The following is a 14,587-nucleotide window of genomic DNA, read 5'->3' on the forward strand; positions in this document are numbered from 1 at the left end:
CTTCCATACAGTCCCAACTTTTTTTGCTATTTTTTTTTCCACACAAAAAAAAAAATAGCACCACGAAGGTGATTATCCAGCATTTCATCCGAGCCACCATCTGTGATCCCGCTGAGGGGCCTGGGCAATTCCCAGAACACACGGCCATGACTGATGCGCTCTGTGCTCGCTCGCACGCAAGAACATCACTTAAACTCACAAAAGTTTTCCTTCGCTTACTCTGCAGAACTCAATGTACGTACAGCATTGTAGTTCGGGGGATTAAAGTCTTCTATTTTCTTGATCCACTTAAGGACATAACTCTTCATTTCAATCACATCTGACCTTGAAGGTCTTTGTTGAACTAGATTATGTAAAGAGACGGACGGATTAATATGCGATGTATGCTGATATTTCTATTACATATGAATAATAGGTCAACAGAAACAGTATTTCATGTCATTTACTGTAAGTGAAAATGCAATAAACAGAAATTGGGAATGCTCTGGAGTTGCAAAAAGAGTCATATAATTATTATGTATACAATGTGCATTAGAGCTTAAAGGACAATTCAATTTTTACGGAAGAAAACCTTCTACTGTTTTCCAATTAATAACAAATTAACTGTGTATTTTAAAGCAACAATACAAAACTCACTCATAATTTTTCAGATTGGCTGATATTTTCTTTGTTGTGTTAAAGTAAAGCTAATATTGGGTGGTTTTGGACTATTTGTACAGAATTTTTTTTTGTGATTTTTAACAATTGTCTGACACTTAATAGGCCGATTTCATATCAAGGAAATGCAAATTAGTGCGAACTAACTATTATTTTCATTATCCAATTATTTGCTGACTATTTTCTCAGTTTAAAGTGTTGGCTGTAAAATGGTTATCATTACTCCTAGGAGTTGTACTGGACATGACAAAGGAAAGCAGCAGCATTTCAGTGAATGTTAAAAACATTCTTGAAAAATGATTTTAAAATGTTTCTGTTAACCACCTTATCGATGAATCAACCATATTTCTCAGCTTTTAAGCAATTTAAATGATACGTAAAGAATAATTGTTAGTTGAAGGCCAATTGCTTTTATTAAAGTATGTTCACAGACACACCTAAAGGCAGGAAAGTACTCATCAAATATTCTGCAGGATGTTGTAGCCGTGATTCTTATCAGTGCATCAGCAGAGTCACCTTGGCTGTGACTACAACAGGACATGCTAAAATACCTTTTCATTACCGCGCACATAAAAGCATTTAGCCGTTATCTATTCATTCTAAAAGGATGGCTTGACCTTGCCATCTGCTTCCATGGTCAATGGAAATCCAGAGAAACAACGGCTCTGTGATTGCTCTGACGTTTTTGGTGCAGTGTTGCAGTGTTGTTATACATGGCACTTAAAATTCATCATTAGGTGCACAAGCTTTTATTCCTTTATGTAAAACACAGTACTAATTGCTGCAGTGTCATTATAATACAAAGCCACAGACAACCAAAAACAAAAGAAAGGAAAAGGTGGAAATTCCACATAAGGAGAGTCAACATCACGCTAAAGAAGTTAAATTAAATGGGATCATGAGTCCTAATTATTCAGTGTTATCCTTTAAAAGATAGCAATAAGGAAAAAGGCCATCCTTACGCTAATAATCTGCATGTCTTTTTTTATTCAGGTATGGATTGACAGCAGAACTAATATCAGATCAGAAAATAAAAAGCCCTTTTCCGTAAAACACCACTATCTAACACCAAATCTAATTCCCAGCATGGAGCCAATTTCCTTATAAGCGGGAATTTATCATAGTTGAAAACGTGGTTATATGTTGGATCGTTGCAAGATTAGCCGATGTCAGAGCACATTTATACAACAATTAATGGCTGAGGGTCGCCGGCAGCAAACAAGTCAGCGGTCGGAAGTCACTGTTTGAGTTAGTGACATGTGTCTTTCTCAGTATGTGATGTACATCTGCTTCACAGCAAATCGGCTTAATCTACATCCCACTTTGGCCTTTCGACTTCCCCCAGGGCATCAAACTGACAACATGGAAGCTGCGAGTGCCATGTTTGCAGTATCAGAGCCCCAGTGTGTAGCCAGAGTCTGCTCGGGCTGATTTGCTGCATGGCTGTGCATATCAGTGGAGCAGGCTGAGGAGCAGCAGGGATGGGTTCAGGGGACTCAGCCTGTAGACATTACATCTATCGCTGCCACAGCCGGGGGGGGAGGTAACACGCAGAGAGGGGTGTTGGTGTGAGTTTAGACATCAGCTAAGGACATATGAGGTTTATGAGAAGGGAAGGGAAAGACTCATGTAAGTTATTATTCCAATCAGGAGAGACTTTTTTTTAATTTAAGAATATGTATTGACCCGAGCAAGATGATCGAATTAGGAAGTGTCTGGCATTTAGACCCATCGTAATATGATGTATCTTTACAGGGAGGTGCAGCCGTAGGTAGAATATCCCCCCTGGGGTCCAGACATGGGTGGTGATCAGATGTTGATAGGATAAAGAGTATAGATGCAGATTTGGTAAGGAGTGGACTTGTGATGAGCTTTACCTGGGCACTGGAGGTGGAGGGGATGGATGAGGGTCGCAGCCATGTCGCCTGAAATGACAGCTGATCACAGGGAAGAGAAGAACATATTTAAGGTTTAACTGCAGCACAATGATTGGCTATTCGTGGCAAAAGGTTAATGCCAATACAGGCCTATTAGAGGCAGCTGGGGAATTGGGAGAAAGAATGAGTAACGTCTTCCTGATTGAACTTGCACAAAGCTTGATTATTGTCGACACGATGAACTACAATAAAAACGACTTCATGATGAAAGAAAGGAAGGCTTTCATTGAAACGATGTAAGGAAACAAAATGAGAGAAACTGTGAGAAAGATACAGGGGGACCAGAGGAATGGTGGGGAGGGTGGAAGGAAATGCAATGTAAAGCAAGACATGCCTGCTGTGAGTCTTCAGAGCTGAGTCACTGTAAGCCTGCAGACATCAGCTGTAGGGCTTTGTGTGAAGACATATATAATCACTGCCTTATTTCACCATGAGTGTAATACAAACTATATTTCCTGTCTGCACTAAGGTTTTCAAAACAATAGCCTGACATTCAACAAGTTAAATGTGCAGCCGTTAATGTCATTAATATTTCAAAAAGGCACTTAAGTATGAAACAGTAAATACTACTGTATACTATAAGCATTTGCATTGTAGAGAAGCAAAAATGCTGTCTGGGATTAGTTCAACATTTTTGAGGGATTTGCTTGTTCACTGTCTTGCCCACAGTTAGATGAAAAGATACATATTTACCGCCCAGACATGAGGACCATCAATTTCTCTTTACCGCTCGTCAAGATTTCCATTTATTTCTTCATCATTATTTCTTCCAATAATGGTTTTTGAAATTGGACTACTGTTAAATTAAGTGTCATGACATTTCTGCAAACATTTAATTAATTATTTTAACAGGAAATGGCTATTTTCTAAGCCAGAGATACAAACACATTTGGTTGTTCCCTAGATGACATAAATAGGTTTTAAAATAAAATTCTCACTAGGTCCATTTAAAAACACATGTATCAAGATGCACTCTTTGCAGAACAGATGACAAGAAGTGATATTTCATATTTCCATGGATATTATTTCTTGCAGATAGAAAAAGTGCCCCTCTGACTGTATGATATCAACAGGAAGGCTGACAGTGCCACTGGCAAGAACAGAAGTGGGTTAATTTGGTACTAAATGGTTCACCCCATTGTGAGTGTAGTACTGACTATCTGTAGAGAGAGAGAGATATGAGGCACAGTGAGAGACATAGAGAGGAGGAATGTAGTCAGCATTTATCTAAATTACTCCATTAAAACGTATGACTGGATAATTAACCAATACAATTACAAATTTGGGAATATATCAAACCAGCTTCTCCAGTTCCTCTGGAGCAGGGCTGACAAACTCAATTTCATCACGGGCCACATTAAGATTATGGTTGCACTTAAAGGACCTGTTGTAACTTTAAGACTATTTAAATATACATATATAAAATGATGTAATATATTACAGTATTTCCTCTGCATTGGATTATTATCGGATAGGGTAATAACTTCATAATTGACTACGTCTGAAAGCAGAAGTCTAGGGCAAACAAGTCTCTTCAGTGTGCATGTCATAAAATGAGATGCATTGTGGGACATGTAGTTTATGGGCAACAGGCTTCTGTACAGTGGCATGTAACCGTATAATAAGCATTATATTCTTTCAGAGCTCTTGCGGGCCACATACAATGAGGTTGTGGGCTGGATTTACCCGCAGGCCTTGAATTTGACACCCCTGCTCTGGAGGGAACTTTGGGATGTAAGCCTTTGCAGACCATTTACATGCCCAAAATACTATACAACACACTACAGCAAGAGATAACCCAAAGAAGCATAATAGGGCCCCTTTAAAGAGATAAGAAGCGTCGTCTCCATCACTGAAAAATCATATATTGTGCGGCATTTCTGCACCACCGTGGCCATAGAGCCCGACACTGGACTAGACTACCATCCTCTCTGCTACTGCTGGCTCTCACCCACTGCTCCACTGTGATTACAAGAGGCAGTGTGAGAGACGGTGTTTATTTTCAGTGTGTCAGGGCCTTGGACCTGCTGGGAGGATTGTTTTCACAGCCCTGGCTCTGTCTGTGGAAAACCTGTGTGAAAAAAACAGAGACTGATGAAAATAGATGAGCTGTATGAGTTTTTATCTTTATTTTCTCTCATTTGGGTCAATACTCACCTTCAGGTTAATGTGGACGGATTTTGATTTCCCAAACTAATGACCAGAACAGGACGTTCTTACATCTTTGTTACTGGCAGAATTGCACAAATGGAAAAGTCATGCGTCCAGCCATGCATGTGCAGCAAGAAGAAAAAAAGTAGAGTCACAGGCCATCTGGCTCTCTGATAGAGAGGACACAAAGTATCTCATCCTTTCTTTCATCTGTGTCCTCCCTCCCTCTGCCTTTCTTCTTCTGGCCTGTGTAGTGTACTGTGAGTAACAACAATAACAGCCACGGTTTTGATATCATTATACATTTTTATTTATTTATTATTTGAATCCAATCTTTTGAGATTCAACCTCTAAATCTGGAGAACTGAAACTCATTGCAGTGAAATGTGTTTCTAAAGCACAACTAGCAACTAACTAACCACAACATTATTTAACCAGGGATTTAAATTAAATGAAATACTCTTTAATAGGAAAATCATAACAACTGCTAATTTTGCATAAATAGTTACATTGTTATAATGTAGAAAATACTGCTTTGATTCATTTTGATATCTTACCTTGCAGTATGAATTAGTACAGGAAACTACAAAAAACATACGAATATTTAAGAATCATAACTAAAATGGTGTATTAATTATTTTAAGCCAGAAATTGCTACAATTATTTCATATTATTTTATTATCATTTTGAAATGTAATTTTGATGTTGATTTTTGCTTGAAATAATTATTGTGAATACATGAAGTTAGCTAACACATTTATAATCAATAAACTGTCATGAAAAGCCATTTACATCTTGTAGGGAAGGCAAGTTAAAAGATGCTTTCAATTCATTTTAACTTAAAAAGAAAAATGATTTACAGACAAGAGAGAGAATCTCTTTGGCGTCACCTTGGCAGATGCACATCAGTACTGTAATCTGTGCTACTCAAATGCTCAGAATTAAATATCTTACAACAAAAACATTCAAGAAAAATCATGCAAAAATGATCAGTCCTACATTCTGTGCTGCTGGTTTGCTGTCTATGCAGCTCTAAATCTCTCCAGGATATCAGGTATGCCTTGCTAGTTCACATCAGATCATAGCTCGGCTGCCTATCGGGACCCGGCTTCCTGCATGGGGGAGATAATAGGAAGTGCTCTGACAAAGCCCCGGGTCTGTACTTGTTCTTACCTTCATTCACCACCTGCCTCCCTCGTTCTGTCTCTGCCTCCCCCCCTCGTTCTCTCTCTGCCTCCCCCCACACAGAACCAGGACATGGCACTGTGTGAGCACGGCTTGTCCTCAATACCGAGACACAAATACACACTCTGTGACAACAACACTCTTGTAGACTTTGTTGTTTATCCAAGGTGTTCTCTGCTTGTTTGTGTTGCTTATTAGCACTAGGATATTTGGTGTACATATTTATTCAGCAACTGATTTCCATCGGCTTTTCTTTGTCTCCCCAGTACAAACAAGTGGAGCAATACATGTCCTTCCACAAGCTTCCAGCAGACATGCGGCAGAAAATCCACGACTACTATGAGCATCGCTACCAAGGCAAAATCTTTGATGAGGACAACATCCTGAGTGAACTCAACGACCCTCTGAAGGAGGTGAGACATCTTCTCTCTTAAGACCCTAAACTGAATGGATTCAGTAGTTTCCTTCCTTAGCAACATGCTCTTAAGAGTGGCCATTTGATGGCTTTATTTTTGGAACACACACTTTAAAATTCAAATAATAAAACACAATCTTGACAGGTGAGCTGTCACAGTGGTTTCTGTTTAGCAACATGAATGAGTTTATTCCCTGAAGATGAAGAGTACATTTTCATTTGGAGATGAAACTGAAATACCAGCACCTGTCATCTCCTTTTACAAGGTCAAAGGAGAACAAAAAGAAGCAAAACAGATTTTCCTAAGCATCCTGGGTGAACCCACACTGAGCATTTGTCAACATGATGAAAATAATCTGCATAGAAACATTACCTAGATCCACAGCTTGAATTAACTGAGGATATTACTCAGAAAAAGCAGCAATTAGAAAGAATGGTGCTCTTTATTACAGAGTCTGTGTTAAGTTTTAAGTTTCTGTCTGACCTCCTCGTATCAGCAGATTACACGGGTAATTACACAGAGGCATATGCGAGAGGAGAAGACTCAAAACTAAAGCAAGCGTAGGAGTCGTGACCATCTTTCATGTAGCCCCATTTAAGTCAGAGCGTAGTAGTGTGGGGAGCTGCTGCACGACCCCAGACACTCACAGGGAGGTGCAGGGATTTAAAGGTATGACTCTCCAGACCAAAACGTCCACCGTGCACAGCAGACCAAACCTGCCTAGAGACAGTATCACACAATTACAAGTTATGCTTATGACACAGACAAGGAAAATCAAACTGATTAAAAACAGAGCAAATAAACTAGTTTACATTATGATGCGGATAAGCGGGAGAAGATGGATGGATGGATGGATGGATGGATGGATGGATGGATGGATGGATGGATGGACATTATGATGCAGGTGACATAAGGATACAGAGAATACACATACAACTTTATAGAGTGAGCATTTTTTATATCGTCCAAAGTTTTATATTTTTTCAAGAAACCCAATTCAAAACAAAATGATAGCGGCACTTGAAGAGTGGACTCAGTTACCAAGGCAGTTAGGACTAATGAAAAATAACGTGTGTATGTATCAACCACGTGATTTGTGCACATTCATTAACATGAGCACTTGAGTCCATCATGTCAACAGGCCAGATGTAGCCATTGAGGCTAATTTCCATCTGCAGGTTGATGTCATTAAAATAAAACACATGTGAGCAAAAATAAGCACAGAAAGACATGCTTTGGATCCTCTCTAAAATGAAATGGTTTCTTCTTGGCCCAGTCAAAACAGTTCCACTGAGTGAAAATTGGACCAGTCGTTTTTCTGTAATCCTGCTGACAATCAGTCGAACTCCTTGGCGGAGGTAATCAAAAGCGGCTTACACCAAGTGTGGCTTAGAGCATGTCAGAACAGTGAGTGAAACAAAGGAAGGAAAACACTCAATTACTTAATGTTGCAAACACCCTGTGTTACAGCCAGGCTTCACCTTGATCACTTTCTACCTACACACCTCCCTTCACCTCTTGCTCTCTTCTCGTCCTTTTGAAAGGAAGTTGAGTAATGCCAACCTTCAAGAGAGTGCCAATGCCACCTTTCATACTGAGCTTGTTTTTGCCAAGTCCTATTTAAATCATATTACTCCAAAAGCCGTTGTACACTTTACAAACAGTAACAAATGATAGCTTACTCTATTAGATGCATCTTAATTTGTCAGTGCTGCACCTCTCTGTGTTGCAGGGCTCTACCCACTTAGCCTCTGTCGTAAAGTGGCTACAAGGAAAGCAGCAGTTAGGTTTGTTTTTCAGTCTCTGCATCCCTTTTCCGGATCCCAGTCCCCGACCATTTAGCAGCTAGAAATCAATCAATGCAGCTCAGTGCCAGGCCCTTGCCAGGTAGACCCACTGGGGCTGGGCTTGCTGAGTCGGGCTGATTGCCTGCACCATTTTGGCGGAGCTGACTTATGGGTCAATTTGGGATCAGAATCAGCTCCACTTACCAGCACTCAGACTCGCTTTGGACCCAAAAGGAGGGCCCATGAAATCAGCCTGAGTGTACTTTAACTGATTCTGGCATGTCATTTATCACACGTCCTGCACGAGGAAACCAGGTGCGCAGGATTGAGACTGCTCGAGCAATTATGACTACCTGGTATTCCTGTGACAACTCTGCTTCAGTGGATAACACCGCTCTGGGTTTGGTGTGTAGGTCACAGGTATGAGTCATCAGTGAATCATGCTGGTCTAAAGCAACTGACAAGGGTAGGAATCATTTAGAATGTGTCTGCTGAGACGTGAGTCTTAACACGAGTGGGGTTCTTTTATTATATATTTCGGTCTATTACCGTACCTATACATTCCTTCCAAGAACACTTTACTTGTTGTATTCGTTTGGTAATGAAAATCAATTCACACTTGTTTGCCCCAGGTTATCCATCACATTGAGCAGTCGGTTGCTTTGCTGCAGCTGTGGGCTGAAACCACTTAGAAAAGTCTCCTTGGTGTTGCGTTCAAGGTCGCTCCTGCATCCAATAAGTGATTGTTTGCTGCCAAAAAGCGTTTAATTGATAGGCTCTAGTATCGAACAATGTGGTCAACAGTGACGCACCAGCAGACTCAAAGAAAAGGAAATAAAGATGTCTTTGCATTAAATGGTTTGCAATTCAATCGCTATTTCTCAGATATTAAAGTCCATTTATGCAGGAAAAAGGTCCTGCTCACAACTGTACCACTGCTTGAGCATTATCAGAGTAACAAAACCAATTCAATAAAAATGTACATCATGTTTATACGGTAGTGTTAAACCGTCTGAAAATAAGTGCAGTTTTTCATCAAAGACTGTAATATAATATAACAGGCTAACTGTTTTGCTGTTCTCCCCACCTTTTCTTTTCCAGTGTCTCACTTTCTTTTATTCTCTGCCATACAGTATGACACATCTTTAAATAGGCATAGCCAAAGATTGTTTCCCCAAGAGGACTCCTGGCTAGGCATGAAAATTGCTTACAATCTAATTCATTAGTTCTAGTGCATGATTGAGGTCAGAGCCCCCTGGCATTAGCCGACACCGGCATCTGAGGCTGAGGTAACATCTCTTTTGCGAGCGTCCCAGAGATTGGTTATCCCTCTGTTAGTGTCCTGTTGTCACTGGAGGAGAGTTATCCCTCATGGGGGGTCAACCAACACACCAACGCATATGCCAAGTGCCCCGACTTTCCATCTGCACAGCAACAGAGATGTGTGGGTAAACAGACAACAAGCTCCTAATCTCCTGCTGGGTCCGAGGGGACAGGATGAGACCGGAGAGATGGCCTGCAGCCGACACCAGAGGGCAAACTCATCAGGATATGACACGCGTGCCAAAAAGTTTCTTCTCAAGAGTGATGGGGAGTGCTTTAGGAGCATTAGGGATAAAGCAGCAATATGCATCCAAATGATGCCGGCAGAGATGCAGGATTTGTGCTGGGTTTTTGTATAAGTCTAACAAGTTGTACGAGGAATCTATTGAAATATATTTCTTTGTTTTTTTCTCCTCCAGGAAATTGTCAACTTTAACTGCCGTAAGCTCGTGGCCACCATGCCTTTGTTTGCCAACGCGGACCCCAACTTCGTGACGGGGATGCTGAGCAAGTTAAAGTTCGAAGTCTTTCAACCAAACGACTACATCATCCGGGAAGGCACGGTGGGGAAGAAGATGTACTTCATTCAACATGGTGTTGCGAGTGTCATCACCAAGTTCAGCAAGGAGATGAAGCTGACGGATGGATCCTACTTTGGAGGTCAGATCAAAAACTTAACAATTTGGAATTAAATTTGAATTATTTATTTTTCACAGATTTCCACATGAAAATGCAAATATGAATTATATATGTGGGTCCTGCCATGCAAGAGCGCCATACAGTCACGCATGCATTCCCACAGTGTACGGTTATATATTGAGACACGAGTCTAGCCTGAGGTCTTGCGTTTGATGCTGTTGGAAGTTCACTTATTGTAGCTGTAGATTCTCATTAACCAGTGTTGGACGTTATTCAGCTTCTGCCGTTACGTAACCACTCATCTGGTCGATGGAATAGGCCAAGGCGTGGATCAGGCGTCCCTTTAGGACATACAGAAGATCCTCCCCCATCCTCACACACAAACACACACACTACACACACACACACACACATGCACATGGATGAACTCTTCTACCCCTCCATAGGTTCCTGCTGCATACCCATTTGCTCTCAAAAACATCACAGATATCATAAAATGTTTTATTTCAAATAATGTAATCGCATTGCACGTTGTTTACTGCAGGTTTTGTCAATGTGAAAGCAAAGCAAAGTTTCCTATTTTAGAGGTTCTTGCATATTTTATCTCTTGGGTTCATTCCCACTATGGAAAGAGGCTGAGGAGTCTAAGAATACCTTCGCTTTGGTGTGTCTTGCTCCATTCAGTTCATGTCTCACAGGCGAGCTAAGGAAGGCAGTGAGTCAAGAAAAAAATCAGTTGTCCTTTTTTCTGCTTGTTCAAATTGCTGTCATGCTGCTAAGTGTCGAAAGCTACTTGCTTTAAATATGAGGTTGCCGGGGGAGTGGGTGCTTTTTGAATTCTACATGGAGTGGACATGTCATATGGGAAGATATGTGGCAGTGGCAGTGCTGTTCAAACAATTAATCCTCTGAGGCTGCAGCTCAAGAGATATCCTGCTAAAGAATCATGGTGGCACAGAACAAGTAGATCTTGTTTAAGAAGCTAAGCTGAGATGTCAGGAAAAAACCTTCGGCCTAAAAGGCTCTGACAAATAGATCCTAATGGCAGTGAGTGTGAACGCATTTATCAAACAGTTCAGACACAAAGAAAAGAAACCAAGGCAAGGCAAGTTTATTTATATAGCACTTTTCAACACAAGGCAATTCAAGGTGCTTTACAAAAAACGAAAGACATTAAGAAAATGGCATTTAAAATTAAAAAGAAAAGCTAATAAAATAAACATAAAAAGAAAAAATACATGGATACAAGTTAAAGTGCAGTCTAAGATATGAACAGTTCAATTTGAACCACAGCAGTGTAATGGCCTATTCAGAACAGTGGTAGGCAAAGCTATATGTTGATAGTTAGATGCTTGTAATCAACTGTAACTGTTCAAGATCTATGGTATAACAACTATACTGTTTGTGACAACGAAAACGTATTTGGACCAAGCACATAAAAAAAGATCAAATGTTTTAGGAAGCGAAATCTTTTAACATTGTATATCAAATGGTGGCTCTTAAGCAGCTATAATGAAAAGCTTTTGAATCTTGTGTAGCATTTCCCATCAAGAGAGCCAGATATGTCCTTTAGAAGCTGGAGGAGACCACAAACAGCTAAAAGAGAAGGTTTGGATTTACATTAACTAGGTGGCCTTTACAATTTCAGAATAATGATAATGTTCATCCGTGTGCACTGAATGTTCAAAGGAGCAACAGCTGTTTGCCATAGCAACTTAAGAAATAATGATATTTCAATCTTCTGCTTCACCAACGTGGAAAAACACAATCCAGTTTAAAGACTACAATAAAGCTCTAACCAAACATTCTTTTTACGGTACATTAATACGCTGATTATTTTCTCAGTTAACCGAGAAACCTTGTTAAAAAGCTCAAACCCCCACACAGTTATTTGAGTTTACCATATAAAGCAAAAAGCAGCAAATCCTCACACTTTTGACGCTAGAAACAAAGAACAATGTAAGTTGTCAAAAGATTTTCTGTCAATCAAATGATTGATTCAGTGAGTAATCCTTTCAGATCTCATCCTCAGTGTAAAGTTGGAAATGAACAGTTACCTGGCCTCCTATAGGACTTAGTGTGCTGGAATGTTCACCAACTGGAGTCCCAACCAACTGCTCCAATGAAGATGAACCTCTTCAGACCAAATTGATAAATCCAGGAAACGTGTTGAGGCAGCTTTACGGTTTGCTTTATCTAAAACAGTTTGACGGTTATTCTGTACCACACAAATATTAGGTTTAGTTTGTTGTATTTGATTAATTCTGTACATATACCAGCTCAGTAAGCTACCTGACAGTTCACAGTATAAGATTAGTATCTGTAATATGTTCAATAGCAAGGGAATAACACACAGATAAAACAGTGAACATATATTAATTGTTCTCATTTCATCTTCTAATTAAAGGATGTGTGTTATATCCGCCCAAATAATAAAGGTTGCACTGTTCATATCGCTGTGTCTGTGCCGGGCCACCTGCTGTCGCCTTCTGCCCAGCTGCTCTTCTTACCCGTTTGCACAGCATTTGTAGATGAGTTGGGAGCAGCTGGCTGTACCAGGCATCTCACTCTTGCCCCTTTTTCCCGATGATTCACACTCCCCTTACAACCAGGCCAAACCGTGGCCAGAATGAGAAATCGGTGCGGGGGACGGAGACAGACACAGAGGGAGGCAGAGCAACAAAACGGAGCCCAGCCACATGAAAGTATTAGCATAGTGATGAGCAGGACATCTATGAGGACAGTAGGTCACACGGCGCCTTAAGAAATGGTAAATGCCGCGCCTGCATGCTGTTAAGGTATCATAGTAGTCTGGTATTACATATTGGTGCCATCACTCTGGAGTGAAGTCACTGTGAGGCTAAGGGACTAATCGAGTGTAATGCTAAGATAATGACATACAGTGCATGGATATCCCCACTGGGCTTGAATGCCTCAGTCATCCGGGACTCCGAGTCTCTCCTCAGTCACAACCATGTAAGGAGTAAGGGAGCCGTTGCCATGAGAGTATGTGACACAGGAAGTGATAGCAAGTTTCCATAAATGCTCCTGGGGTCAAGTGTGATGCTTTGTGGCTATGGCAACAGACACGTGTCAATTGAATCTCTTGAAGTGTTAACATGGCCTTGCCTTATACACACACACACACACACACACACACACACACACACACACACACACACACACACACAAATGAACACATGCACACTTATGGACACACACACAGGCTTTTTAGATGAAATTGCTAATGTTCAGTGGCTGAAAAAGTAGTAATACCTTATGCATTGATGTATTCATCACTTTAATGCTGCAGATGTTATAGTATATATACTGCCAGGAAGCTTGTTGGTTTCACCAAGAAATCAATAAAGTGTATCTACCTTTCATAATATGTTTTAAAGTATTGTTGTATTATTATTGTATTATTATCTCAATCTTAATCTTCAAATTAAATAAAGCTGTCAGATAACAGAAAGGCATTTAAAAGTACAATATTTGAATATCAGTAGCAGTAAAGTAGAAGTATTAAGTAGCAGGAAATAGAAGTAAAAGTCCCTCCAAATTATACCTGAGAACACTAGTTGAGATAATGTAACTGTCTACCACTCTTTTTCATATGGAATAGTGTTGAATAAAATAAGTAATTTAACATGGTTTAGGAACATTGAGTTATTGACTACTTGAATTAGGTCCCTCCTAATTCCTAAATAATAGACATAGCCCACACATATGGATATTTACATTTGTAGAGAAAGCAGAAGTATAGCTGCCCTTTTTGCTGTGATACATGTGTATATCAGAATCAGAATACCTTTATTAGTCCCACAGAGCGGAAATGTACTTTGTTACAGCAGAAAAAGAGCCAAAGACAGCTTAATAGTATCATGTTAAAATGGTGAACATAAGTGGCTTTCAAAAATATCTGTCAGTTCGATGTCTCCCTTCATGTTCTCAAACAACCATTGACAACTGGAGCTCAGTCTAGACGGACACAATGAATAAGTTCAGTTTAAAAAAAGCCTATCCCAAAAGAAGAAAGTGAGAAAAGAGATCATGTTTTCTTTTGCTTGCTCCATTATTTTACAGCTGGTCCAATTCGGGTTGGGGATGAAGTGTGTTGGGTTTAACAGCTTTGTAATGTGTGTACTACATGCAAGGCAATCTAACAGCAGTTTTCATCTGTGTGGCTTTATTAGTGACTCCTACTGGTAGTAAACTAAAACATCATGCATGTATTACTAGAAATTCCCAATATATAATATTCCAAGAACTGATATATTTGGAGAAACACTTATTTCCTTTCTTGATGAGATTCTGATGAAAAGATTGATTCTCGTGTCTGTTGCTAGAGCTTTAAGGCAGCTTAGCTTAGCATTAAGACTGTAAGCAAGGGACATGGGTTAAATCAGGGGTCTCAAACTCAAGGCCCGGGGGCCAAATCCGGCCCGTGACTACATTCTATGTGGCCCCTCAAGAGCTTGCAAAGAATATA

General features: G+C 40.1%; 1 protein-coding gene across 1 annotated transcript in view; it reads left to right on the plus strand.

Moving 5' to 3' along the window:
* The window catches only part of LOC117456466 (potassium/sodium hyperpolarization-activated cyclic nucleotide-gated channel 1), a 74,125-nt gene that overhangs the window by 41,573 nt on the left and 17,965 nt on the right, over positions 1 to 14,587 (plus strand). Inside the window, exons 5-6 of the mRNA XM_034096367.1 lie at positions 6,197 to 6,343; positions 9,876 to 10,116. Of these exons, the coding sequence (XP_033952258.1) occupies positions 6,197 to 6,343; positions 9,876 to 10,116 (388 nt within the window). The remainder of the gene's footprint in view (positions 1 to 6,196; positions 6,344 to 9,875; positions 10,117 to 14,587) is intronic.

Source organism: Pseudochaenichthys georgianus, chromosome 12 (assembly GCF_902827115.2).
Source record: "Pseudochaenichthys georgianus chromosome 12, fPseGeo1.2, whole genome shotgun sequence".
Lineage (NCBI taxonomy): Eukaryota > Metazoa > Chordata > Actinopteri > Perciformes > Channichthyidae > Pseudochaenichthys > Pseudochaenichthys georgianus.